The sequence below is a fragment of the Gadus macrocephalus genome, chromosome 9, assembly GCF_031168955.1.
Source record: "Gadus macrocephalus chromosome 9, ASM3116895v1".
Classification (NCBI taxonomy): Eukaryota; Metazoa; Chordata; class Actinopteri; order Gadiformes; family Gadidae; genus Gadus; species Gadus macrocephalus.
Window position 1 is genome coordinate 7,413,506 of NC_082390.1, and position 27,252 is coordinate 7,440,757.

The 27,252-nt window shown below is 48.8% G+C and overlaps 2 protein-coding genes across 6 annotated transcripts in view; one reads left to right on the forward strand and one right to left on the reverse strand.

The window, feature by feature from the left end:
• Positions 1–18,547, forward strand: fanci (FA complementation group I). Of its 3 annotated transcripts, none has more exons than XM_060060545.1 (38): positions 1–137; positions 799–911; positions 1,403–1,475; positions 1,668–1,798; positions 2,151–2,304; positions 2,501–2,558; positions 2,900–2,941; positions 3,588–3,711; positions 4,112–4,197; positions 4,547–4,679; positions 4,850–4,927; positions 5,043–5,179; positions 6,888–7,071; positions 7,501–7,588; positions 8,059–8,189; positions 8,605–8,675; positions 8,772–8,895; positions 9,529–9,651; positions 9,800–9,868; positions 10,132–10,233; positions 10,315–10,503; positions 10,752–10,873; positions 11,588–11,746; positions 12,693–12,872; positions 13,003–13,175; positions 13,906–13,982; positions 14,088–14,204; positions 14,543–14,594; positions 14,692–14,819; positions 15,190–15,255; positions 15,393–15,477; positions 16,302–16,486; positions 17,010–17,066; positions 17,155–17,214; positions 17,401–17,463; positions 17,619–17,714; positions 17,843–17,944; positions 18,053–18,547. In XM_060060545.1, exons 2-38 carry the CDS (start codon positions 816–818, stop codon positions 18,122–18,124), a joined length of 3,987 nt encoding a protein of 1,328 aa, XP_059916528.1. In that variant the 5' UTR covers positions 1–137; positions 799–815; the 3' UTR covers positions 18,125–18,547. The 3 variants fall into 3 exon arrangements, 2 of the variants coding, with proteins under 2 accessions (XP_059916528.1, XP_059916527.1); XM_060060544.1 differs by lacking the exon at positions 1–137 and adding an exon at positions 395–473; XR_009527214.1 differs by lacking the exons at positions 1–137; positions 17,843–17,944; positions 18,053–18,547 and having other exon boundaries at positions 480–911; positions 16,302–16,569; positions 17,619–17,636.
• polg (polymerase (DNA directed), gamma) overlaps positions 17,513–27,252 on the reverse strand; it is a 14,247-nt gene continuing 4,507 nt past the window's right edge. For 2 of the 3 annotated variants that reach the window (XM_060060547.1, XM_060060546.1), the window contains exons 10-23: positions 26,882–27,166; positions 26,222–26,339; positions 25,716–25,781; positions 24,300–24,410; positions 24,045–24,205; positions 23,519–23,572; positions 23,175–23,292; positions 22,410–22,545; positions 21,668–21,914; positions 21,342–21,464; positions 20,796–20,964; positions 19,849–20,057; positions 18,820–18,980; positions 17,513–18,421 (exon numbers count right to left, since the gene is read on the reverse strand). In XM_060060547.1, the coding sequence (XP_059916530.1) occupies positions 18,348–18,421; positions 18,820–18,980; positions 19,849–20,057; positions 20,796–20,964; positions 21,342–21,464; positions 21,668–21,914; positions 22,410–22,545; positions 23,175–23,292; positions 23,519–23,572; positions 24,045–24,205; positions 24,300–24,410; positions 25,716–25,781; positions 26,222–26,339; positions 26,882–27,166 (2,032 nt within the window). In that variant the 3' untranslated portion in view covers positions 17,513–18,347. Of the gene's footprint in view, positions 18,422–18,819; positions 18,981–19,369; positions 19,442–19,848; positions 20,058–20,795; positions 20,965–21,341; positions 21,465–21,667; positions 21,915–22,409; positions 22,546–23,174; positions 23,293–23,518; positions 23,573–24,044; positions 24,206–24,299; positions 24,411–25,715; positions 25,782–26,221; positions 26,340–26,881; positions 27,167–27,252 lie in introns of those variants that run through there. The other variant, XR_009527215.1, reaches the window with a different exon arrangement.

Consider the following 27,252-nt stretch of genomic DNA (forward strand, 5'->3'; position numbering starts at 1 on the left):
AGAGGGTCTGTCCTTGGGTCCTGTTCTGTGACGATGGGCGTAAACTCGAGTCTCCCGACGTCTAATCGCGTGCCGCTGCGTCGCAGTTCAAAGGACACCCGCGTTATCGCAGCCAGGTCTCGGTGACCCGACGACGGGTATGGCTGATCTATATATCGATATAAACTATCTCCCTAATCCCTAGCCAAGCACCTGTTCGTAATCATTGATAGGATGAACTGTTCATCCCTTCATAACATAATACTCCATCAGTCCAATAGGTGGCGGTACAAATCCTAGGTGACGCATCATCATCTCCCACGAAGAACAAATCACTTGGAAATATTAATAAATATGTATAATTGATAAATATAAATGATGAATATACAAGTTTTATACATTTAATCTGTCAGAACGTAATAAAATAAAATAACATACATATAATAACATTCTGTTGGGCAGCTGACGTCATCCGGAAATCGCGTTGTTGCCAGGTTTGTCAAAAGAACGTATACGACATATTTATGACTATATTTGAGATAATGTTTTTTTCCACAAGTAAAACATACGCAGGGCTTGTTAACACTTTTATCGAATGTAAGCTATCGTTTAAACCAAAGAGCATTCTATCTTACAACTTAAAAGACAGAAAATAAGACACTGTTTACGATCTGAAAATACGGACCGCTTCGATACGGATCTGGCAACCGTAGCAGGAACATGTCTGGCGGGAGATTGTGAATAGGAAACCCCTGCATACCATAACAATCGGTACAGGAACAGAACATTTTCCTCCACGAAACTCGGTTGTCCTTCCAGGTTGTTCTAAATTCACCATGATAGCTGTGATGGACAAGATCCTGTCGCTGTCGGAAGGAGGAGACGGGCCGGGGGAGCTTCAGCAGTACCTGTCATCCTTATCCAACGACCAGGTAACCTTTAAAGTTGTCACCATACATGATGCTTGCGTGTTGCGGTGACTTCGACTGGATGCCAGCACCCCATCACCGATTTATGTGTGTGTGTGTGTGTGTGTGTGTGTGTGTGTGTGTGTGTGTGTGTGTGTGTGTGTGTGTGTGTGTGTGTGTGTGTGTGTGTGTGTGTGTGTGTGTGTGTGTGTGTGTGTGTGTCAATTATGGAAGCCATTGCACTCTGAAGTCTGAACATCCCTGAAGGGAGGGATCCCCAACTCTGCGTTCCTCCTCAAGATTTCTTCCTTGCTAATTAACGGAATTTTATCTTGCCCTCTGTGGGGCTAGGGTCAGGGGGTTGTCATAAATACATGGCCTGTTAAGCCCTTTGAGACTACCGGTGATTCAGGGCTACAAATACAATTGAATTGAATGATCTACAAGGTAGGTGTCCCCTGCCCTGACACATTCTGCTGCATGACCTTTCACCCTTTGCCTCGTTCCTCTGCCAGCTGATCAAAGTTCTCACCAACGCCGCACTGAAGGGGAAGAATATAGGAGCCACGATCAAAGGGATCTTCAAAGGTGAATGGCTCGAATCCCAAATAAAGTATAACCTTAGAGATGTCATATTTTTAGGTATTCACAGAGTATATGTGGATACCTATTGTTATTGTAGGGATCCTTCTTCATCATCTTCTTGTTTTAATTTTTAGTTGTTATTAAATGCCCTTTTTCAAAACCTAATAAAACGTCCTTTATTTAACATTTAAACAGGGTCGCCCCACAATGACCCCAAAGGCTCGGGCAGGAGACTGCTCCTGTATCAGCACTTTATCCCGCTGTGTGAGTCCGGGGATCTGCAGTCAGAGGTGGCAGCCGACATCATTGGTCTGCTCATGTTGGAGGTGAAAGTCTTCTTCGTGACCCAATAGGTTGATCTGACCTGACGGATCAATGCTGTCAATTAATAAAACGGACCTTTGGACCTTTTTATCATGTCGATGCATTGACACAGACCCCTGCAACTATTAGATATCACAGGGCTCTGTTTGTCTATTATCAGTCACTTTGGAAGAAAGCGTCTAATAAATGTCCAAAATGTAAAGTTGAATGTCTATCAGTAGCTTGTTTTCAACATGTTTCATTTATATCCCTATGTCCTAATAGTTAATAACATGAACCTTACCTACCAACTATTTCCAATCCATCTTTGACTTGTACACTTTCACACTTTACGTTTCTTGTTTTTTGTGACAGGCTCCGAATCTATCCGGAGCATGTTTGGCAGAAGTGGCCTCCCATTTTGTGGAGGCCATCAAGTCGGGCAAGATGGCCAGTGGGAAGTCTCTGGAGCTGTTTCCTAGCGTGCTGACGGCCCTGGCCGCCTGTGAATCACTGTCATTTGGCAAAGGTAACTATTGGTACAGCCCTCTCAGTTCGGCCCTAGCTCGGCCTAATCAAGATAGCTGCTTGGTGAATGAGGCCCATACAGATATTTGCTATGAAACTTCTGTTGTGTTTAGACATGTGTTTGTTCTTGTAGGGCTTGTATGAATTTAGTCCTACAAAGTGTCTTCGTAGTTCCTCATGGTTTCTCTTACTTCCAGGAGAACTGAGTGGAGAGGAGTACAAGAAGCAACTCATCAACAGCCTCTGCTCCAGCAGGTGAACAGCTACTAAACGATTGTCTCCTCCACTACAGCTTCCGTCCACTGCCTACTGCACACTTGGCTCATTGCTCACACATGTATCTTAAGTTCAGTTGGAGTTTAAGGGTTCTTGTCAGGAAATCTGTGGACTCGACTTCCATGTAAAAAAACAAGTCGAGATGAAATAAAGATGAGATTAGAGATACAGGCCTTGGTATACACAGCTGAGCTCTATGGCATACTATCCTAAGGTGTGTGTGTGTGTGTGTGTGTGTGTGTGTGTGTGTGTGTGTGTGTGTGTGTGTGTGTGTGTGTGTGTGTGTGTGTGTGTGTGTGTGTGTGTGTGTGTTCATGCAGATGGGAGCCAAAGTGTGTGATCCATTTGACCACCATGTTTCGGTAAGTTTGCCTTCGTCACGTCGTATTCCTCGTTTGTTGTCTATGTAACACGGTTATAACTGCTTAAAATTATATTTAGTAATTTAGCAGATGCTTTCATCCAATGTAGTCAATTCAGTGAATTAAACTGAATTTTAGGACATGTTGTTAAGGAGCAGGTAGGAGTTGGACAGTACAAAGACATGTCAATAGGGAACAGGTAGGGGCTAGACACTACAGAGAGGTCATTACAGAGCAGGTAGGGGTTAGACAGTACAGAGACAGGTCATCAGGGTGCAGTTGGGGTTAGACGGTACAGAGACATGTCATTAGAGAGCATGTAGGGGTTGGACGGCACAGAGACAAGCAATTAAGGAGCATGGAGGGGTTAGACCGTACAGAGACATGTCATTAAGGAGCATGTAGGGGTTAGACCGTACAGAGACATGTCATTAAGGAGCAGGTAGGGATTAGACCGTACAGAGACAGGTCATTAAGGAGCAGGTAGGGGTTAGACAGTACAGAGACAGGTCATTAAGGAGCAGGTAGGGGTAAGGGCATCTTGCTCTATGGTGCCTACAGTGAGGCATTATTGAGGATATTGTAATCAAACCCATAACCTTTTTCCTTAAACCCCTGTCTGGTCCATCTGGTGTCTCCTCTTCAGGGACGTCCCCTTGTCTCCAGAGGAGCTGCAGTTCCTGGTGGAGAAGGTTCTCAGGATGTTCAGCAAGCTGGAGCTACAGGAGGTCCCACCATTGATCTACCAGCTGCTGCTGCTGTCTGCCAAGGTGTGCACGCACATGTAGCACCTTGTAGCGGCTTCTCTGACGCTACAAGGCCACACCGCAGGGTCTCCAACCGGCCACCCCGGGATTGGAAGAGGAAGACCCGAGTCTCTACAGTCACTTGGCCGTATTGTCTTTCTCATCTCGGGGTGGACGGTTCGAACCCCGTCGGTGGCAGGACTGAGGACTCTCCTCACTCTATCAGAGAGTTTGTTCTCATCGCAATGTTCTGCCATAAGGAACTGGCCCTTGTTAACTTAAAGCTACCGCAGACAGCAGGAAATGCTTCTGCTCTCCAGCCATTTCTTACTGATGCAGCTATCCATCATTTGGGGAAAATAAGTTGTAATTGGTTACATGGAGACCATTAAATGATTGTTGATGCATCCTACCCGTCTCACAGGGCTGTAAGAAGCAGGTCCTGGATGGAATCATCGGTTACTTTAATGAGCAAGACCTTCAGCAGAAAGATGAACAAGATCGTGGAGAGTAAGTGATAAAAACATCACAGCGTCACACATATTTATGTATAAACAGCATGCAAGCCTTATGTGCTTTTCTATATGCATATTTGCTTTATTTACAAACAAACTTTTGTCGTGCACATTGGCCTTATTGTTCTGTGCCGTACTTTGTGTCAGATACCTTTTTATCTTATTATAGAAATAACATTTTCCCCCTGATCCATAAAGTCATCTGAGATCTTCAGGTGTTTAGAACACCGGTCCAGCCTTGGAGCTCTGGACCCCGGTGGAGCTGGTGTGTGTCGGTTAGGGATGTGTGTGTGTGTGTGTATGTGTGTGTGCGTTTGCTGGCTCTAACGCAGAACTTTGTGTAGGAGCATGGAGCTGGAGGTGCAGGCCATCCCCAAGGACCAGCTGAGGCATGTGGAGGGCACCGCCATCCTCCACATCGTCTTCGCCATCCGCCTGGACCACGACCTCGGGAGGGAGTTCCTCAAAAGCCTAAAGGTCACGACCTTTTCAAGTCCTTTATTTGAACTCCTTCCACTATCTCACTCCCCCGTTCACCACTACATAGGTGGTATCTCCCTCCCTCCCTCCCCTGTTCAGCAGTGAACAGTACATCGTCCCTGTGAACGGACTCATCATTCTGACACTCTTAATAACTTCCTCTGCAGTTATCCTACGGAGACCTTTGTCCTTTCGGCGTGGCGCTGTTGCTTTCAGTGGCCCGCATCCAGCGATACGAGGACCAGGTAAGAGGAGGACTCCCCCCCCCCCCCCCCCCCCCCCCCCCCTATCAGACATCTACATCACTCAGCTCTGTCTCGACTTGCACGTTCCTGATTGTGTGCCACTTGCTTTGGGCAGGTGTTCGAACTCCTTAAAGGGGCCATCACCAAGAGCTTCAGGGACGAATTCCTGAAGCAGGGCTCCAAGATGCTGAAGGACCTGTTCCCCGAGTGCTGCAGCGTGGCCCAGATGATCCGCGACACCGTCAGCAACAGGTCTGGAAAACGAACCCAACAACCCGATTCAGACGTTGTGTTATTTAAAGGCAGCTCTCTCTCTCTCTCTCTCTCTCTCTCTCTCTCTCTCTCTCTCTCCTCTCTCTCTCTCTCTCTCTCTCTCTCTCTCTCTCTCTCTCTCTCTCTCTCTCTCTCTCTCTCTCTCTCTCTCTCTCTCTCTCTCTCTCTCTCTCTCTCTCTCTCTCTCTCTCTCTCTCTCTCTGTATGTATGTATGTATGTATGTATGTATGTATGTATGTATGTATGTATGCAGTGTTGGGAAGGATACTATTAAAATGTATTCAGTTACAGAATACATGCCAAAAAATGTAACATGTAACTTATTACATCACTCAATCTGAGTATTGTAATGTGAATACTTGGATTAGTTCCACATTGAATTGCATTTTATAAGTGTAGGAATGCAGCATCAAATCCTGCTTACTAAAAAGGCCTATGCTGGTATGTTCTTCTGTTCCAACTGGCTGAATTGTGCTAGGCCCAAGTCCCTGAAAATGCATTAATTTGCTGTAGAGAAATTATTATTACATTATTGCGGGGGGGGGGATGGCCATCCTCTGAATGCCCCCCCTGACCCCCCATGCCCGAAAGTGGCTACGCCCCTGATAAGGGGCGTATGTTTATGCAAAAGATATGACCAACAGACGAACTTACCAATTTTCCCTTTTCAGTGTCTTTATTTATTCATCTGTTAAAAGTGGTAAAATAGATTCACATAAAATATTCTGTTTCTGTTAAAAATGTATTCCGTTACTCCCCAACACTATGTATGTGTGTATATATATACACACATATATATATATATATATATATATACATATACTATATGTATGTATATATATAATATATGTATGTATATATATAACCCTAACCCTGCGATTAATCGTGAGTTAACTATGACATTAATGTGATTAATCGCAAAAAATGTAATATGTAACTTATTACATCACTCAATCTGAGTATTGCAATGTGAATACTTGGATTAGTTCCACATTGAATTGCATTTTATAAGTGTAGGAATGCAGCATCAAATCCTGCTTACTAAAAAGGCCTATGCTGATATGTTCTTCTGTTCCAACTGGCTGAATGTGTTAGGCCCAAGTCCCTGAAAATGCATTGTATATTATAATTTGCTGTAGAGAAATTATTATTACATTATTGCTGGGGGGGGGTGGCCATCCTCTGAATGCCCCCCCCTGACCCCCAAGTGGCTACGCCCCTGATAAAGGGCGTATGTTTATGCAAAAGATATGACCAACAGACGAATTTACCATTTTTTTTTTTTTTTGGGCTCAAAACAAAGAAGCAGTAGCCTGAATGCTATGTTCAAAGCAGTATGTTTGTATGTTCATCGTTTAATTGCACTATACGCTTTTTTTTTAAGTATATGACAATGTTGTTATCAATAAAAATACATTTGCACAAGGCAAGCCGATGCACTTCTCCATGTTGATAAGAGCATTAAAATGAGAAAAATTAATGGGATATTTAGCATAGAAAAAACATTTGCGATTAATCGTGAGTTAACTATGACATTAATGTGATTAATCACGATTAAATATTTTAATACAGTACTACAGTCATTTCATTTTATTTCCATATTTTTTTAATACATTCGGGTTGTTTGTGCGTTCAATACCGTAGCGGTGCTTCCCCTCTCATTATTCCTCCCCTTTGCCCAATCAGTGTGTTCGGCTGGGACCATGTGACCCAAGGCCTGGTCCAGTTGGGCTTCTTCCTCATGGACACGTTTGGGCCCAAACCAGGGCCGTTCGGGAAGCCTGCCGAGTCGGGGCCCTCTGGGGCAGCCAGGACCCCCACCCAGCAGGCCTGTCTGCTGGGGAGACAGGTCCTCCTGGAGGGCTTCAAGGTGTGGAGCTCATGGATATGGTTACCTTTGGTGGACATGACGGATGTCTTCTGCACTTATTTCATGTCCATTAAGTTATTTTAATATTAGTATTTATTTATTGATTGGGTTAGGTTTAACGATGGATCAATGTTTTCTGAACTTATTTCATGTCTTATCTGAGTTAAAGTAATATTTATATTTATTGATTGGGTTAATGATTGAACAATGTCTCATGTACTTTTTCATGTAATCTTCAGGTAAATCTATTATAATATAAGAAGTGATGATTGATAAATATGTCTGTACTTTTTAATGTGGGCATTGGCCAAGTCAGATTGACGTGTGTGTGAGTGTGAATTTGTTTTAGGGTTAGTTTGTTATAATAATTTATACTTTATGAATCATAAAAATGAATCATTGTCTGAAACATCTGCTTAACTCCTACAGATGCATGAGCCCATCCGAGGGGAAATATTAGAGCAGGTGTTGAATCGATTAGTCACCAAGACGGCCTCCCCTGTGCACCACTACATAGGTGAGTTCCCTCTCTCCTTCCCTCCCCCGTTCACCACTACATGGGTGAGATCATCCCTCCCTCCCCCGTTCACCACTACATGGGTGAGATCATCCCTCCTCTCCCCTATTCACCACTACATGGGTGAGATCCCTCCCTCCCTCCCTCCTCTGTTCACCACTACATGGGTGAGATCCCTCCCTCCCTCCCTCCTCTGTTCACCACTACATGGGTGAGATCCCTCCCTCCCTCCCTCCTCTGTTCACCACTACATGGGTGAGATCCCTCCCTCCCTCCCTCCTCTGTTCACCACTACATGGGTGAGATCCCTCCCTCCCTCCCTCCTCTGTTCACCACTACATGGGTGAGATCCCTCCCTCCCTCCCCTATTCACCACTACATGGGTGAGATCTCAACCACTGAGACGCGTTACTGGGCAGAAAGTTTCAACTGGGTTGTGATTCTTTCTTGCGGTTGTCTTCTTTGGGCAGACCTGTTCTCCGACATCGTGGTTTCTGCTCCCATGATCCTCCTGGAGTCGGCGTCTAAAGTGACGGAGACGTTCGACAACCTCTCCTACCTCCCGCTGGCCACAGTGCAGGGTCTGCTCAAAGCTGTCCAGGTACGTTACAGAGGGCGACGCAGATGGACTGAGGGACATGCACCTTGCATGCTATCAGACACCATAGGGAGCTGCTCCTCGGATTCCAAACAGTCCGTCTGAGGGGATTTGTCTCGTGCTTCCTACTAAATCTCCAGGGGTTTTCCTCGATCACCCTTTGACCCAACTCTTATAATGATACAATTTCTTAAGTTCCTTAATCTTCCACTGAATTGTCTGAATTGACTGAGGACACATCAGTCTCCATGTTTACATATGCAGGCTGATCATACTTCCCGCCCACATATACCAACCGTGATTGCGTTTGAAGTCTGAAGGTTGTGATTGGTCCAGATCATCAGCAGTAGGCTTTTAAGCTTGAATGATGAAAGGTTTTTGAGCGGAGTGTTGAGTTCTGGGGTTTTGACTTTTTCAGCCGTTGCTGAAGGTCAGCATGTCCCTGAAGGATTCTCTGATCCTGGTCCTCCGCAAGGCCATGTTCTCCAGGTAAAAACATGCACACTTAACTACTGCTAGCTGATGAACCCCCTCTTAACACATAAATAACCGCTTCATCTGCCATATGTGCTCCGTGTCATTCAGTCAGCTGGACGGCAGGAAGTCTGCAGTGACCGGTTTCCTGTTGCTGCTGAAGAACTTCAAAGTGCTGGGAAGCCTCGCCTCCAGCCAGGCCAGCCAGGCCAGCCAGGGCATCTCCTCCAGCCAGGTAGGGTCTACTCCAGCCAGGTAGGGTCTAGCCCAGCCAGGTAGAGTCTACTCTAGCCAGGTAGGGTCTACTCCAGCCAGGTAGAGTCTACTCCAGCCAGGTAGAGTCTACTCCAGCCAGGTAGAGTCTACTCCAGCCAGGGTAAGCCTACCCCAGCCAGGGTAAGCCTACCCCAGCCAGGTAGAGCCCACCCCACCCCAGCCAGGTACAGCCCACCCCACCCCAGCCAGGTACAGCCCACCCCACCCCAGCCAGGTACAGCCCACCCCAGCCAGATAGAGCCTACCCCAGCCAGATAGAGCCTACCCCAGCCAAGTAGAGCCCACCCCACCACAGCCAGGTAGAGCCCACCCCAGACAGGTACAGCCAACCCCAGCCAGGTAGAGCCAACCCCAGCCAGGTACAGCCCAACCCAGCCAGGTACAGCTAACCCCAGCCAGGTTTTAAACCTAGCCCGGCCCGGGCCAGGTCTGCTGGAGATCTTTGTGAACGGGAGGGGAACCCAGAGTTACTAACCCAGAGCTCTAAGAAGCGTCTGGTTCCCAGGCGAAGTCAGACCCCACGGTGGGCAAACCGAGGTCGTAGGGTGAGCTAAAGGAGGGAGCGTTGTGTTGAAAGATGTCCTCCCTGTAGATCCAGGTCGACGTCCACTCCCGCTACAACTCGGCCGCCAACGAGGCCTTCTGCCTGGAGATCCTGAGCGGCCTGCGGCGTTGCCTAGGGCAACAGGCCGACGTGCGTCTCATGCTGTATGAGGTAGGACCCGCCTTCCCGCCCCAGCGCTCTGTTCGTCCTCACGTTCACTCATCGGGCGTATGCTTTCATCCAGAGTGGAACCAAGTGGCTGATGCTCAGACATTTGGAGGACATTGTCCTTTTTGTTTGATTGCTTTTCTCTGTGAAGGGTTTCTATGATGTACTGCGTCGGAACTCTCAGCTCGCTAGTTCAATCATGCAGACCCTGCTGTCACAGGTATGTGGTACACACACACACACACACACACACACACACACACACACACACACACACACACACACACACACACACACACACACACACACACACACACACACACACACACACACACACACACACACACACACACACACACACACTAGCCACTGGGCTAAATATACTATAGATACTATGGGTGTAAAGGTCTCAATATGGGAAGACAAGGAATTGTGACACATCTTGGGTCTCACTGTCTCTGGTTTATACGTGTGTGCGCCTAGTTGAGACGCTACTATGAGCCGGAGCAAGACCTCATGCCTCCGGTCAAACTGGAGCCCTGCATCACAGCTCAGGGGGACCAAGTCTTCCTGCAGGAACCCCTGGTATGTTTCAAAATAAAAGCCCCCCCCTCAAACGTCCATAGTAGTTTCTGCCGCTGAGACGCGTCCCTCGCCCTCTCCCAGGGCCACCTGCTGAGCTGTACTGTGCACAGCCTGCTCTGGCTGCAGAGCCAGCGGCCGTTGGCCAGGCCCAACGACAGTGACGAGGAGGAGGAGGATGACGAAGAGGGCGGGTACAAGTCTGAGCTGATGGCCATCCTGGACAGCGTGACGCGCCGCCTGGTGAAGAGCGAGCTGGAGGACTTCGAACTGGTGCGTGTTGAGGCGTCATAATGGAGTTGTGTGTGTGTGTGTGTGTGTGTGTGTGTGTGTGTGTGTGTGTGTGTGTGTGTGTGTGTGTGTGTGTGTGTGTGTGTGTGTGTGTGTGTGTGTGTGTGTGTGTGTGTGTGTGTGTGTGTGTGCGCGCGTGTCCGTCCCCCAATAAATACAATTAAGAAAGCTAAAGGACCATTATATTAGTGTGTTGATGAATGAGCGCAGTACCTCTCTGTGTCCATCAGGACAAGTCGGCAGAGTTCTCCACCGCATCGAGCGTGGGGGTGAAGAACAGCATCTATGCCGTGCTGGTGATGGGCGTGTACGAGGTTCTGCTGGAGTACAATTTCATCAAGGCCAACTACAGGTACGGCTGTGGCTCCGTAGCGACAGACTCAACTCGAAGGGGGAAGGCCGCAGCATTGATACTGATCTGGGGCTCCTGCCCAACGTGTCCTTACACCGAATGTACACTAGAGGGCGAGGTTTCAGCCAACCAAACGAAGATCGCAAAAATAAAGTCACCATTGTTCAAACATTTCCTATTTTGTGGATATAAACGGTGCTAGTTAACAGAGCTTTAATAGCACAAACTAATATGTATTTTATGTAAATGGACTGCATTTATATAGCGCCTTTCTAACCAGTGGCCACTCAAAGACATTCACCCATTCATGCACACATTCACACACCAACTGCGGTGTCAACCATGCAATGCGACAGCCAGCTCATCGGAGCAGTCAGGGTAAGGTGCCTTGCTAATGTAAACCTCAAACACTCAAACCTCAAACGCTAGGAGGAGCCGTGGATCGAACTAGCAACCTTCAGTTTACCAGCCAACCCGCTCTATCTCCTCACCCACCTAGTTATTTTATGAGTCTTATGATATCTTTGTGGATGCTAGTGTCTGAATCATTCCGTCTTATCGGCCATTAATCTCTTGCCCGGCCTTGGAACGTCTCGGTTCTCCTCATGTTCTTGGGCGTCTCATGTCCAGGGTTCTGTCTCCGCCTGCCCCTGCCCCTGCACAGTGCCTGGGTTTAATCTGGCGTTGTAACCCCCCCCCCCCCCCCCCTCATAGTAAAAGTGGTCTGGAGGAGCTGCTGGAGCTGTTCCAGCGCTACCAGAAGCTAGCAGAGATCCTGAAGGAGAAGTCAGGAAAGGGCCGCACCTCGGCCAAGCCCCCCCGCAGCCTGCTGTCCATGGGCTTCGTCAGCACGCTGCTCACCACGCTGTTCAGGTGCACCACACACCTGGAGTATTAATACTCCCAGCTCACCACGCTGTTCAGGTACAGCACACACCTAGAGTAATAATACTCCCAGCTCACCACGCTGTTCAGGTACAGCACACACCTGGAGTATTAATACTCCCAGCTCACCACGCTGTTCAGGTACAACACACACCTGGAGTATAAATACATAGTACAGTATTAATACTCCCAGCTCACCACGCTGTTCAGGTGCACCACACACCTGGAGTATTAATACTCCCAGCTCACCACGCTGTTCAGGTACAGCACACACCTGGAGTATTAATACTCCCAGCTCACCATGCTGTTCAGGTACACCACACACCTGGAGTATTAATACTCCCAGCTCACCACGCTGTTCAGGTACACCACACATCTGGAGTATTAATACATAATACAGTTTTAATACTCCCAGCTCACCACACTGTTAGGTACAACACACACCTGGAGTATAAATACATAGTACAGTATTAATACTCCCAGCTCACCACGCTGTTCAGGTACACCACATGCCTGGAGTATCAACACATAGTACAGTATTAATACTCACAATTCTTCAGTTAGAACATACACTTACCAGACACAGTGCAGTATAAATACTCCTAACTCAAGATGTTCAAGTATTATTTATGTTTAGTTTAGTTATTTTATAATGTTTCTTTTCTTGAACCTCTGGTAACACATACTTTGTTCTTTAATGTTAATTAAGTGGACATTATTTGGTGGCTATCCAGATTGGAGGATTTGTGAACACCCCTCTCTCTGAACCTTGTAAAGGGACGTAGAACCGTTTAAACCCAGAGGAGCGCTGTGGGCTCCGGCACTGACCCTAGCTGCTCCGTGTCCCTCCCGTACTGACCCTAGCCCGCGTCGTGCTGCTCCGTGTCCCTCCCGTACTGACCCTAGCCCGCGTCGTGCTGCTCCGTGTCCCCAGGGACAGCACCCTGAGCCGCGAGGAGGGGCTGAGCGTGCTGCGCTCCAGCCCGGACTTCCTGCGGTACGCGCTGGCCGTGGCGCTGCAGAAGATCCAGCAGCTGGAGGACAGCGGGCACACGGACGGCCCCGACGGACACGCCCCCGACAAGGCCTTCGGCTTCCTGTGTGACCTCACTGGGTAACCACGACAACCACACCCGCCGCCACGCCCATAGCGGCCTCCGTCTGGGTCCACAGCCTGTCACCAGAAAATGGATATAAGGCCCGGCTTTGAACGTCCGTCTGTCTGTCTGTCTGTCTGTGTGTAGGGTGCTGATGTGGCGCTACACCAACATCCCGGGGGTGGTGGAGGCGGGGGGGAAGAAGGAAAAGCGCTGCAGCCTGTCCCAGATGTGTCTGGAGGGTCTGCTTCGGATCTTCACCACCTGCACCCAGCGCTACCCCGACAGGACGGCCCAGCTGCTCTCCACCATGACCACGGGTGGGACACACACACGCACACACACTAGGGCTGCTTGATTATGGAAAAAATCGGAATCACGATTATTTTGGTCAATATTGAAGTCAGGATTTGAGTTTGAAAACATGATGCATTCATTCTGCATGTCTCTCCCCGAAAACACTTTGTAACTCAGAACTTTGAAATGTTGCCTTAAAATAAATACACAAAATGGTCAAAAAGAAAATGTTCAAATCCAAAATAATTTACAGATATGTATCCAGCCGTTGAAAAAGAAATGAAAATTCGATTATATTAGTTTTGTGATCGTTTGATGCTAAAATTGAAATCGCGATCAAAATTAGTTTAACATCCGGCCCTAATACACACGCACATACATAAAACGCAGACTTTCGCACGCACAATCCTGCGAGCACACATAAAAGCAGTTAATGTTTCTGATTCTGACGCCATGAACTGGTTTTGTGTTTGTGTTGCATAATATAGACACGCATACATGCATACAGTAGACTTGCACAAGCACAACCGTGCAAAAACACACAAAAACAGTTCATGCCATCAGAATCTGACGCCATGTGTGGCCATCAACTGGTTTTGTGTTAGTTGCATCTTTCACAATAGTGCCACACACACAACAACCACCAACAAGCTGCATTGGGCAAGGATATATGTCCACAAATACCATCACAATCCAAGACATACTCCGCGTCAATACTCCGCGTGTAGTAAAGGTTGGTTTCTGTTGGAGCAGATACGACCTCAGACGACCCAGAGCCCAACGCAGACGACATCACAGAGATCTCCTTCTTCTACATCCGGCAGTTCCAGGTCTGCTCACACAGTCGAACACTCCCTGATGTCTTTAGTTGTAGATGCATACCGCTCCCCCGTAGAAGGGTGCTTGATTGGGTGCGTTCTCTTCCCTGTCCACAGAGGTCGCTGTTCAACCAGCTGAGTGGTTTAGAAGAGGAGTTCAACAGCAAGGAGGCTCAGCTTTTGATCAGCATCTTGAGTGTGCTCTCCCGCCAGCTAGAGCCCTCCTCCCAGCAGGTACGCTCAAGACCCAGATTCATATGCATAGAGAGTACTGCCAAAGAACAGCTCTGGTGTTTCATTTGAATGATTAAAAATGTTGTTTATTGCCTCCTTGAGTTGAATGAATTCTTATTATTTTAAAGCTAGTGTGGGTAATCTGGAGAAACAAGCCAGAATAAGCAACATTTTGAGTGTATCCGGCCCAAAAAATTCACACCCCTACCTCAAACCAATATGACCTAAAATATAATGCTCCTAAAATACTTTGCCTACCCAAGCTTTAATACATCTATCTCAACAATGCAGCGCAACACCACATTGTTAATGACATACCTAATGTTTATCCAATCCAGTTTGTTTCAATGATCACTTGGACTGTGAAAATCTGCAAGGAGACTAGTTTCGGTGAGTCTTGAGTATTTAGTTTTTCTGACATCTTCTGCCAGGGGTCCATTATTAGGGTCTCCTCACTCTGTGCCGTCTGTCGCCCTGTCTCTAACAGAGGACATTGCCTTCACCAAGGGCTTGCTCTCCTTGCTCTTTGGCCTGCATGTGCTGTATAAGAGTCCAGTCTGCCTGATGCTGGAGCTGTGCCAAGACATCCACAGCCAGATGGGCGACATCGACCAGGTACGTTGTGTTCTTTCACTACCTATCAAGAGGTTTCATCACAAACCCTTCATTGTGGTACATTGTACTTAAAGGTCAGATGAAGGCAGAATAGAACGAGTATCTGAGGACACCAGGTCGACTGTTGAACGGTTAGCACCATTTACATTTAGCACTTGTTTTATGCAGAGCGACTAACAACTAAGTACAATTTCTTATAAGAAAGAGAAACAATATATCACTTTCGGTAGATTAAGGATGTTCATAGAACCAAGGCAGGGCCAAGCACTAGCAATTGTTAGGTTAACCCATTCCCCGTATACAACAAAGATAGCAGGTTAAGATAAGAGGGCTCCAACCTTCATGTTTAAGAGTCTGTTTATCCTGACAGGATGTGGAGGTGGAGACACAGTCCCACTTCTCTATCGTGAACCCGAAGACGGCCTCCACTGCAGCGGTGAGTTTGCGTTTGTTTGGCTCGGTTCCTAACCGTTTGATAGTGTCTGAAGTCATCGACGTGCTTTGTGTACCGTAGCTTTTGTTCCTAATTGTTTAACAGCGTTTGTAGCCGTTGACGTGCTGGGTGTCCCGTAGCTTCTGATCCTGGCTCAGGCGGACAAGGTCCTGGACGAAGTGGACTGGCTGATCGCCAAGAAGAAGGCCGACCGACCCAGCGCTGGTGAGCAGGAGCCCTTTATCACTGTTTCATGATCATCACGTTGCCTCCAGGACCCCCCTAAACATCTAGTTGCACCCGTCTTCATACATCCCTTCACCATTATCAAAAAAAAGGAATGCAAATAATTTATGCTATTTTGTCAAATCACAACTAAGACACCAAGCGATGTGTTGGGCCTACAGAATTCACATGAAAGCAAGCAGGCGTGTGTGTGTTAGTGCACTTGTGTGTGTTAATGTGATGTGTGTAAATGTGACGCTTATGTGTTAATGCATGACATGTGCGCTTGTTTGTGTAAATGCATGCCTTTGTGTCTGTTTAATGAATGAATGCATGCATGTGTGTTTCTGTGTTAATTCGTGTGACTTGTGTTAACGCATGTTTGTATTTGACTGTTTATGTATGTTAAAGCATGACGTGTGTGCCTGTGTGTTAATGCATGTGTTGTTGTGTGCGCGTGTGTTAATGCGGGACGTGGGTGTTAATGCCTGCGTGTGTGTTAATGCGTGTGTGTGTGTTAATGCGTGTGTGTGTGTGTTAATGCCTGCGTGTGTGTTAATGCCTGCGTGTGTGTTAATGCGTGACGTGTGTGTTAATGCGTGCGTGTGTGTTAATGCGTGACGTGTGTGTTAATGCGTGACGTGTGTGTTAATGCGTGCGCGTGTGTTAATGCGTGCGCGTGTGTTAATGCGTGCGCGTGTGTTAATGCGTGCGCGTGTGTTAATGCGTGCGCGTGTGTTAATGCGTGCGTGTGTGTTAATGCCTGCGTGTGTGTTAATGCCTGCGTGTGTGTTAATGCATGACGTGTGTGTGCACGTGTCCAGGTGAGGGCCCCCTGACGGCCCCTCCTCAGGACCCGGTGGAGAAGGCCATGACCGTGCAGCTGGGCACTCTGCTGACGGCGCTCAACGAGCTGGTGCAGACCGCCCTGCTGCCCGGGGGGGGCACCGACACACTGCTGCGGGCGCTCAGCCGCACCTACACCACCCTCACCACCCTGGTCAAATACGTGAGTCACCTACACCACCCCCACCACCACCCTGGTCGAATACGTGAGTCACCTACACCACCTACACCACCCTGGTCAAATACGTGAGTCACCTACACCCCCCTGGTCAAATACGTAAGTCACCTCCACCACCCGGTCAAATACGTAAGTCACCTACACCACCCTGGTCCAATATATTGGTCATCCTCTACACCACCCTTGAATGTATGCAGAACTCCGCCTCCCTGGCCCAGCAAGTAGGCGAGCAACTATGAAACCTGGGGAAACTATACCAATGAAAGCGTTTGCTATTAAGAACAAAAATCAACCCCTTGACCAACACGAACCGTAGTCAGCTAAGAACCCCGCGAATAAGTATTATTCTAATAGACTACGAGGGCATAGCCCTGAGAGGCAAAACAAAGGTTGAGAAATGGTAGTTTAGTGACGCGTTCACCAGTCACGCTAAGAGCAGAGGGTCTAGCACCCTCTACTGGCCAGGCCTCCAGTCTAAGCAGCCTGGTTTCTCCTCCATTTGTTTCAGTACATACAGGTGTGCACCAGCCAGCCGGGGGCGCTGCCAACCAGGTTCGAGAAGCTGGTGGGTTTCAAAAACTTAGAGAATAGGTTTCAAGTCACCGTCGCTCTTTCAATGGGTTTCTCACCGTGTGAACATTTCCTTGCTACAGGTGAGGCTATCTGGGTCTCATCTCACGCCTCAGTGCTACTCATTCATCACCTTTGTCCAGGTATGTGAACATTAAAGATTAGTCATCATAAACTATTTTGTTACAATTGTTAAACATTTCTGGGATCCTAAACGTCGTAGCTCTGTATAGAACTGACACTATTGTGCATTGCGTACCGGCAGTTCTATACAGAGCCTCTGAAATCTCGTGGCCACTGAAGTCTGTCTCAACCCTCTCTGCCTCTAGACTGGAGAACTGGCCGGGAACGATAAGAAGAAAAAGAGGAGGGATGAAGCCAGCATGGTCACCGTAAGAAAGACAAATCGTCACCCAAACTGACAAACACAACACGACCACATTAGTCCAAAAATACACTTTAATCCTTAAATAGGCGTACAGCACAACAACATCAGGCAGGTGCTGAAGGATTGCTTACGGCCATCGTGTTATAATGTCTTCAACAGGCCAAGCTCCTCAGAGAGACCAAGGCCATTCCCAACTTAATCTTCAGCATCGAACAATACGAGAAATTCCTCATCACGCTTTCCAAGAAGTCCAAGGTACCTCTGAGCTGCATGAGACATAATCATCTAACAAAAATAACATAATAACAACCGAACCGATGCCGTTTCCCACTCGTGTCCTTTTCGTAGCCGCCGGCGGTTTGTGACTTGATGTTTGTCTCCAGGTCAATCTGATGCAGTACATGAAGCTCAGCACCTCCAGAGACTTCCGCATCAACGCTGCCACCCTGGACGCAGCGCTGCAGGAGCAGGACGCGAGCCAGCAGGTATAACCCTTCAGCACGACAACAATACCAACATCTGTTCAACTAGCCTGGTGGGCCAGTAGGGGAAGGGATTAAACCTCTGAGCGCTCTCTCCCGTCCTGTTGACAGAGTCAGGAGGCCTCGCAGGCGGCAGAGGACACCCCCCCACAACCACAGAAGAAGAAGAGGAAGAAGAAGTGAGCAGCAGCTCCCTCCTCTCCTCCACTGGTTCTAGAGTCTCTCGTCTCCTCTCCTGGTCTGTTCTCCACCGGTTCCGAAGCCTCTCCTCTCCGCGTTCTTCTCCGTGTGGGAGGGAGACGGCGCCTCACGGCTCCGGGACGTTTCCACACGTTGTAAAAGTGGACTCACTCCCTGGTTGGCTCGAACCCGTCACCACCCATCGCCGTTTCCTTGCCGACAGCGGTCAGGTTGTTGGTCTGCCTTTGGCCAAGGAGCCTTTAGTGAGCTCCATGATCTGGTAAATGTCCAACGCCTCACCTGTGGAATAAATACTAAGTTACATTCACATATCACAAGGAAGATGTTACACCTTTTCAATTCTGTAAAGTCCCGTTTCTATGTAAATCCTTTGTCTTTTGTATAATAAAGTTCCTATGTATTCTATGAAGTATTGGCTGCATTAAGCAGACGCTTTTATCCAAAGCGAGTACATTTGTCATAAGAAAGTGAAACAATATATCGCTGTCTGTGTGCAGTAAGGATGTTCATAGAAAAAAGTCCAAAGCACCAACAATCGATGTTAACCCATTCTCATATTCAACGATCAGATGCTACATAACTAAGTACTATAACTAAATACGATGTGCGTACATTAAGTGCCAACAACAAGTAGGACTGGTGCCCGTTGTGGATCTGTCTGTCCCCCCCCCACCTACCCTGTGGGAGTCCGTATTTTCGCTCCAGGCCGGTGGGGTTTGAGGGCGTCTCACAGTCCATGTTCACCTCCTTCCTCAAGCAGCGGTCGACGTCCACCGCGCTGAAGAAGCCCACCGACTGGGGGAGGTCATTCATGCCCAGGGCGTGGGCAAACATACACCTGTAGGGGGCGCAGCCCACCGTTACAGACCACCACGCCACACAAAGAGTGAATCTTTTCACCATTGAATCATCACCACATCAGGATAGCAGGAAAGCATTCCCTGTTAGCAGCACCTGGTTAGCAGGCTAGTGTACCTGGTTAGCACCTTGATAGCAGGCTAGCGTCCCTTGTTAGCATAACCTTGATAGGCTAGCCTGCTAACTGCTTAGCAGGCTAGCGTTCCCACTTAGCAGCATCTTGATAGTAAGATAGCCCAGCTGGTTAGCAGCACCTTGATAGCAGGCTAGCCTAGCCGGTTAGCGTACCTGGTTAGCAGCACCTTGATGGTAGGCTAGCCTACCCAGTCAGCAGGCTGATGTACATCAGGCTACATGATGCTGGCCTACCTGGCGAGCAGGTTGGTGTACATCACAGTGGCATAACTGGTTAGCAGGTTGGTGTGTATCCGGCTAGCCTACCTGGTGAGCAGGTTGGTGTCTCTAGTTAGCAGGTTGGTGTGTATCACTAGCCTACCTGGTTAGCAGGTTGGTGTCTAGTTAGCAGGTTGGTGTGATGCTAGCCTACCTGGTTAGCAGGTTGATGTCTCTAGTTAGCAGGTTGGTGTGATGCTAGCCTACCTGGTTAGCAGGTTGGTGTCTCTAGTTAGCAGGTTGGTGTGATGCTAGCCTACCTGGTTAGCAGGTTGGTGTCTCTTGTTAGTAGGTTGGTGTGTATCAGGCTAGCCTACCTGGTGAGCAGGTGGGTGTGTACCTCAGTAGCCTACCGGGTGAGCAGGTTGGTGTGTATCAGTAGCCTACCTGGTGAGCAGGTTGGTGTGTATCAGTAGCCTACCTGGTGAGCAGGTTGGTGTGTATCAGCAGCCTACCTGGTGAGCAGGTTGGTGATCTGCAGGGCGAGCGCGGCGCGGTAGCGGTCCTCGCTGCGGACCAGGTAGCGCACCTCGTCGTGGATGCTGATGCAGAAGCGGCCGTCGATGTCGTACTCCTCGAACAGCCAGCGCATGGCCACCAGCATCAGGTGGAGGTAGTCCACCGCAGAGCTCTGCACCACCCAGTTCACCCTGCTTGTCATGAACTACACACAATACGCACACGCCCAAACAGACACAGACGCAGGAGGGTTATTATGGGCTGAGAAACACGGAAGACACTTATCTTAAAGGGGTGACATCATGCCGACAGGTGTAAATTTGATAATCTGCCTTTTCCTGTGTTTTAGTGACGTCTAACAAGTGGGAGAGTCCACCTCGATGTATGACTGATAGATAAGCAACATTTGCTACAATCCACTGGGTAGGCTGGTCTATCCAGCATACATCTAGGTGGACATGCCTACTTGTGAAGTCACTAAAACACAGGAAAAGGAAGATTATCTGACTCCCACCTGGTGGCATAATCTCCCCCCTTTGAGGCGAGTAACCCTCCCTCTACAGGCTAAGGGTTGTGGATTAACGATCGGGGATGTTTTAGCGTGCATGTTTTATACTCGCAACAAAAGAAATACAGAATTTTTCAAATATCTAAAAAAAAACACTGATTTGTTGACATTTGTAACAAGTGATTTACCATTTACCACAAGTCATCCTTTATGAATCAAAGAATCGTACCCTCAACTGCCCCATATTCAATTCATCTCGTGCCTGGTCGCTGCAGAACCTGAATCTACAGCCGTCTCAATGTCGGGACTCAGACTTCAGACTCTGAGGCCCGGCCCCCCCCCCCCCCTTCAGACTCAGAGGCCCGGCCCCCCCCCTTCAGACTCTGAGGCCCGGCCCCCCCCCCCCCTTCAGACTCAGCGGCCCGGCCCCCTCACCTCGTCCTCCACCACGCGGGGCTCCAGCGCTCGGCTGATCCTGCAGCCCAGGACGGGCGTGGCCGGCTGGGCCGAGTGGGCGATGCTCTCCAGCTTGTTGAACATCTCCGACTCCGTGCCCCCGGACCACAGCCGCTGGCCCACCAGGTCCCACCTCCTGCGCCGGGAGCTGGGAAGGGGAGAGGGGGATGCGCAAGTTCAGGTTCGGCTCCACCTTGCGAGGATTCAAGGTTACCGTATACGCTTGTGGCCGAACCACAGTGTTTCGGACCAATCGGCATCCAATGAGGCACTACGGGATCTACGTGATGGACGGATGACTCATCCAATCACCTGCCTGCCCTTTTCCGAACCGTTTCCAAGAATGATCTCCGAGATGGTTTTCTATGACAAACCCTATGGCGTGTAAGGCTGACTCACACACCGACTCAGAGTTGATGAGCTGGGATTCTTATAAGCCCTCCATGAGTAGTGAGCATTAGTGTGCTCTTGGTGTTAGCGGTCGGGTCTATAGACGATAGATTGATGCGATAGAGGAGCTCTCACCTCTGGGCGGCCAGCTTGGAGATGCGTCTGAGCTCCTCCAGGGACACGCTCCCGTCCTCCTCTCTCTCCACCTCTATGTCCATCTCATTCACCAGCCACTCCCCGTCCTGCGAGAGATGATACCTGGCCCAAACAATTAGTCGGTCACATCAGAGGAACGCCACACACACAAACACTAGGAATCATGTTCACTTGCATCATTTCAACTCAGAACCGTACGGTTCCGAACAAAGCCATTGAACGTTGTGTCTTGACCAGGCCGTCCGTTCTGAACCTGGGACTCTGGGACCACGCCCTGAATCAAGTCTCCTCCCGGCGCCTCTTACCTGCGTATCCCCTTGGTCAGCGAGTACATCTGCCTTGCCTTGGCCGAGGCGTCCTCCTGGCTGAGGCGGTGGTTGAACTGCATCAGCAGCCTCTCGGCGAACGGCTGGCCGGCGCCGTAGATGCGGCCGTAGTTGAAGACCTTGGCGTGCTCGCGGCTGATGCCCACCGTGTCGGCCGTGCGGCTGTGCAGGTCGGTGCCCTGGCTCTTCCTCCCCTGCAGGGTCATCCAGCCGAACGCCGTGCAGCCTGGGAACACGGCCAGAGGTAGACGATGATATTCTCTCTCGCTCTCTCTCTCTTTCTCTCTCACTCTTACCCTCACCCGCTCTCCCTCTTTCTTTCTCTCCCTCACTCTCTTACCCTCTCACTCTCTTCCTCGCTCTCCCTCCCTCACTCTCATCCTCTCCCACTCTCCCTTAGCCTCACCCACTCCCTCCCTCGTTCTTTCTCCTGCTCACTCTCTTACCCTCTCTCTCTCCCTCACTCACTCTCACTCACTCTCACCCTCAGTATTTTCGAGGGATGATCTGACAGATTAATGGATCAGGGTTATTTTTATTATGTTGTGGGACATTTCTTCATAAAACATTCAGGGCTTTAGCTTCGGACGCCCAGTCCGAGCAACGCCAACGTATACGTATATGTGTATACACACACCCTGAATGCTTTTAGACAAGCTCATATATAGCATGTGACTGATGATACACTTGGGGGTTCACACATTGAGCTCGTGTCCTGTACCGTGCATGCCAGCGAAGTGGGCCTCCCCCAGGATGGCAGCGATCCACAGCTCCTGGGAGTCCACGTCCGCCCCCACCAGGTGGTACCCAGGGGGTGCCTGCACCATGGCCTTCAGCTCACTGCCCACCCGGTCCCGCTGGGGGGCCGAGAGAGACCCCACACAGACAGACATACAGACAGTCAGAGAGAGAGAGAGAGAGAGAGAAAGAGCCAGAGAGAAAGAGACAGAAGGAGTTCAGAAAGCAGCACAGATTAACACAAGTGCTGGGGAGGAATTATAAACCAAAACATTTCATTACATCTAACTGTCTGAAGATAATGCAAGGTAATCCATCAATTTAGACAGTGTGTGTGCTATAGTGTTTCTGTGTTTTCAATTGGGGCATTTAGCAGACGCTTTTATCCAAACAAGCGACTTACATCGGTTAATACACACATTGACACACTGACGGCAGAGTCAACCATGCAAGGCGACAGCCAGCTCGTCAGGAGCAGTTAGGGTTAAGTGTCTTGCTCAGGGACAGATCAACACTCTAGCTAGGAGGAGCTGGGGATCGAACTAGCAACCGTTCGGTTACAAGACAACGGCTCTTCCTCCTGAGCTATTAAGCCGACACGTTTACCCAAGTCCACACCGTCTAGACTTCGATCGATTACTTCAAATCCTATCAAGGCCCAGATTTATTTGGGGTGACCAATTCATCAGTGGTCTCCCCACAGGTCCCATCACGGAGGCCAGTGTTGCCTGTACTTCCTGCTCCTTACCCGGGCGTTGCTGGCCGTGAGCCAGGTGGGTTCCACCGCTCTGCGAGTCACCGTTCCCGCGGTAACCACCTGTGGTAGGATGGCTCCATACTTCCCCTCTTCATTAAAGTCTTTGTGTCTTGGGAGGAATGAGACACAGTTCTGATAAGCCGTCGATGCTTTATGGATGGACCAGGTACAAAGTGCTCGAAGTATTACTTTAGGAAACATGGAATCCATATCTGTGCCACATACTTTTGAGAAAAGAAGTCCAGCGCAAATAGGGCTTTGGTGTGAAAGCATTCAGGCTCTTAATGTGCATTCAGAGAACACAAGCAAGAAAGGAAACATTATCTTGGCCCCACCTGCTCACGGTGCGAGGAAGTTCTCCCTTCCGCAGCAAGACGACTTTCTGTGAGCTACGGAGGGAAAGCAACGGGTTACACATCCGACATACAAGACAGAACTCTGGGGTGCGCTTTTGCTCCCCTTCAGGTGAGGAGGTGCTTACTGGTTAACACGGGAGTAGGGTGAAAGTGTTTGGGCTTATGCTTGAGCTCTGCTGTGTGGAGGCCTTTGGTCATGTGGCTCAGGGGGCAGAGCGGGTTGACTGGTAACCGGAAGGTTGCTAGTTCGATCCCCTGAGTGTCGAGGTGTCCCTGAGACGCCTCACCCTGTCGCCTTGCACAGTTTACAGTGCCGTCAGTGTGTGTACATGTGTGTGTTTAAGGCTTAGGGTGAATGTTGAATGTTGTTTGATGTAAAGCGCGTTGAGTGGCCACTGGTTAGAAAAGCGCTGTGAAAAAAAGAAGTCCATTCACCATTCATCAACCGAACAGCGTATGTGAACACGCCAACTTGTTCTTTGTTTGAGGTACACCAGGTCTTTACCTGATGCGTTTATGAGCGTTCCTCCAGAAGGAGATCATCTTGTTGATCTCCAGGGCCCGCGTGGCGTTGGTCCCGCCTCTTCCTGCCCGCAGCGTGCCGTCCTCCATCTTGGACAGGAAGTCCTTGGAAAACGGACTTCCCACGTTATTGTCGTTCCCATCCTTGAACACAAAACAGACACTGCTTTAAATGCGTGTTCTTCTTTACAAAGACGCCGGTGCAATTGAAGCATTGTGGGAAAATGGGGTTCTGAACCTTGTGGGGCAGCTTGAAAAACCAACAGCCCGGTATGTTGACGTTGTCATGAGGCCCGTTTCCATGGTGATAGTGGCAGCCACTCACGTCTTTGGGACCTGCAGGTTTATGCTGAACAACAGGAAATGTAAATACACCAATGTGGGGAATTGTTTGTGAGTTTTTTAGACTAATTTGGAATAAACAAGCAATGCCAGAAAAAACCATGCAGCAAATGTAATATAAGTAGAATTTTGATTGATATCATAATTCACGCAATATCAGAATCAACCATTTTATTGCCTAGTAAGTTTATATATACAAGGAACCTGCATTTTGTATTGGTCCAGAGATACAGGATACAAGAATATGACAAACAACTGAACAGGATATAATATAAAACATAATGAAGACACATATGTAACATCCTAAATATGAAATATGTGTAGTACTAAAATATAATAATATAATTAAGCAATAGATCACGCCAGGCTGTGGTATGTGCTCATTATACCACTGTTAAGGGGCGTTGTCCGGCCCCGACGCGCAGCGGAGGGCCGGCGACCCCCTTCACAGTGGTATAATGAGCACATGCCACTGACTGAAGTGATCTATTGCTTTTATACAACGGTTACTATTATGGCGAAACAAAAGTCATAGACACACTACATTTAAAAATAAACCAAGAAAGTCAAAATAGCCGTTTTATTAAAGAATACAAAAAAGTAGTCCCTCCTGGCTGCCGCTATGCATCGACGGTCGCTATGCAACACACTTTAGCGTCCCTCCGAGAGAAGGCTCCGATAGAGCGGTTCGCCGGCAATTTATCCTATGGAGCAGTTCACTCGCCGTGTGCCTAAGCTTTCGTTAGTCTCTCCATCGCCTTGCTCACTCCCGGAGTAACAACATTTACACCCTCTCCATCATCCAACATATGTTTTACTTTGTAACTGTTTCTACTTCCAGGCGCGGAGTGATATGCAAACTTTCACAAAATGATCGGGCGTCATAGCAGTTATGTATACGCTCATTATACAACAGTTGGGAACCAATCAGATCGCTGGATTTCGGTCCCCCGTTGTATAATATAATATGAATGTAAACATGAATATGAAAAGAAGAAGGAAAGGAAGTCGCGTCTCCTCGTAATGGTGGGTGGGTTACCATCATTGATCCTTTCTATAGCTTATACATACATGGGACGCCACACCTCTCTGCACAGAGCATCTAGGGTGAGGTGCCTTGCTCAAGGACACCTCGAGACTCAGCAAGGCGGATCCGGGGATCAAACCAGCAACCTTCCGATTCCCAGCCAACCCGCTCTACCTCCTGAGCTACTACCGTCCGGAGATATATAAATACAAACTTTAATAGTAAGCCTATTCAGTGCTGCATCAGAGTAGTCTGAGCGATACAGACGTGGAGTCAGAGACCCACCTGGTCTTTCGTTTCCATCATCTCCTGTTCCTCCGTCCTCCTGTCTCGACGGCTCAGCTCTTCCACCTGGAGACAGTTCGGACACATTCAAGGGAACGTCAACCACACACATCCTCCTGGGAAGGGAACGGTGTCGGCAGAGAAAATTAATACAGAATCGAGACTCCATGTTAGTATGAAAAGATCCACCCGAAACACAGGAAACTTCCAGCGGCAAAATAAAGGACATATTTATTTTTATTCGTTATACATTATATTTATTTCGCACACTGTATATTCTCCAGTGGGACCGCCAGAGTGTTCATCACCCCGATGGGTGCTTCAAACTGATCATGGATGAGGTGGGCTTTGGGTTCCCTGAACCCCTTTCGAAATACTATATAAAATATATAAATCAATACCTAAAGATTCACCCGAATTTCCCCTCTGAGATCAGTCCTAGCTAATATCAATACATTCATTAGTATGATATTCATGTTATTTCCATGTTGTCTGAGCTGTTGTACCTTCTGCCAGACGGTGGTGTCCGTCAGCATGAGGTCATCAGAGGGGCCGGCCTCTGCGTACTGAGGCTGCTCCTTCCCTTTCTGCTGACAGGACTCTCGGTACACCTCCTCGATCGCTCTGACGGACACCGCAGCAAGCCAATCAGGGGGCAGAGTCGCGTTAGCTTGGACATCTACACACATTATAATAGAAATATCATTTGAATGTAAACATGAATGTTATACAGACACCTGTGTGTGTGTGTGTGTGTGTGTGTGTGTGTGTGTGTGTGTGTGTGTGTGTGTGTGTGTGTGTGTGTGTGTGTGTGTGTGTGTGTGTGTGTGTGTGTGTGTGTTATATATGACATTTTCTTGTTTTTCTTTTTCATTACTACAGCTGTCCTCCACTTTCTGCTGTGACACTTTCAAATTAACACTAAATTTTCACACACACACACACACACACACACACACACACACACACACACACACACACACACACACACACACACACACACACACACACACACACACACACACACACACACACACACACACACACACACACACACCTGTGATGTGATACCAGAAGTTCCCATCTGACATTAATAAACACTTAATTTGAACAAAGACGACCGACCCATCCACACATACCCACACACACTCCCCCCTCCCCCCTACCTGTGGGGACAGCGTGGTCCTTCCTCCTCCTCCTCCTCCTCCTCCTCCTCCTCCTCCGCCCCGAGGGGGGCCCCCAGGTTGTCCCTGCGGCCGGGCACCAGGTAGCCCCAGCCGTGGCGGTCCGTGTAGTGCAGGGGGAAGCCGTCCCAGGTCAGGCCCATCAGCTTGGGGGTGACCCTCATCTGGAGGCTGAGCAGCCGGGGGCCGGGGCACCAGTCGTCGTCCCCCTCCACGTCCTCCCCGCCCGGCCCAGAAGACATCTTCTCACACAGCTTGCGGTACCACCTGGGGGGCACGGCGGACCGGGGGTCAGCGACGTCACCATGGGGGGCGTGGACCAGACCGGTAGCTCAATTCACCCATGAAATGAT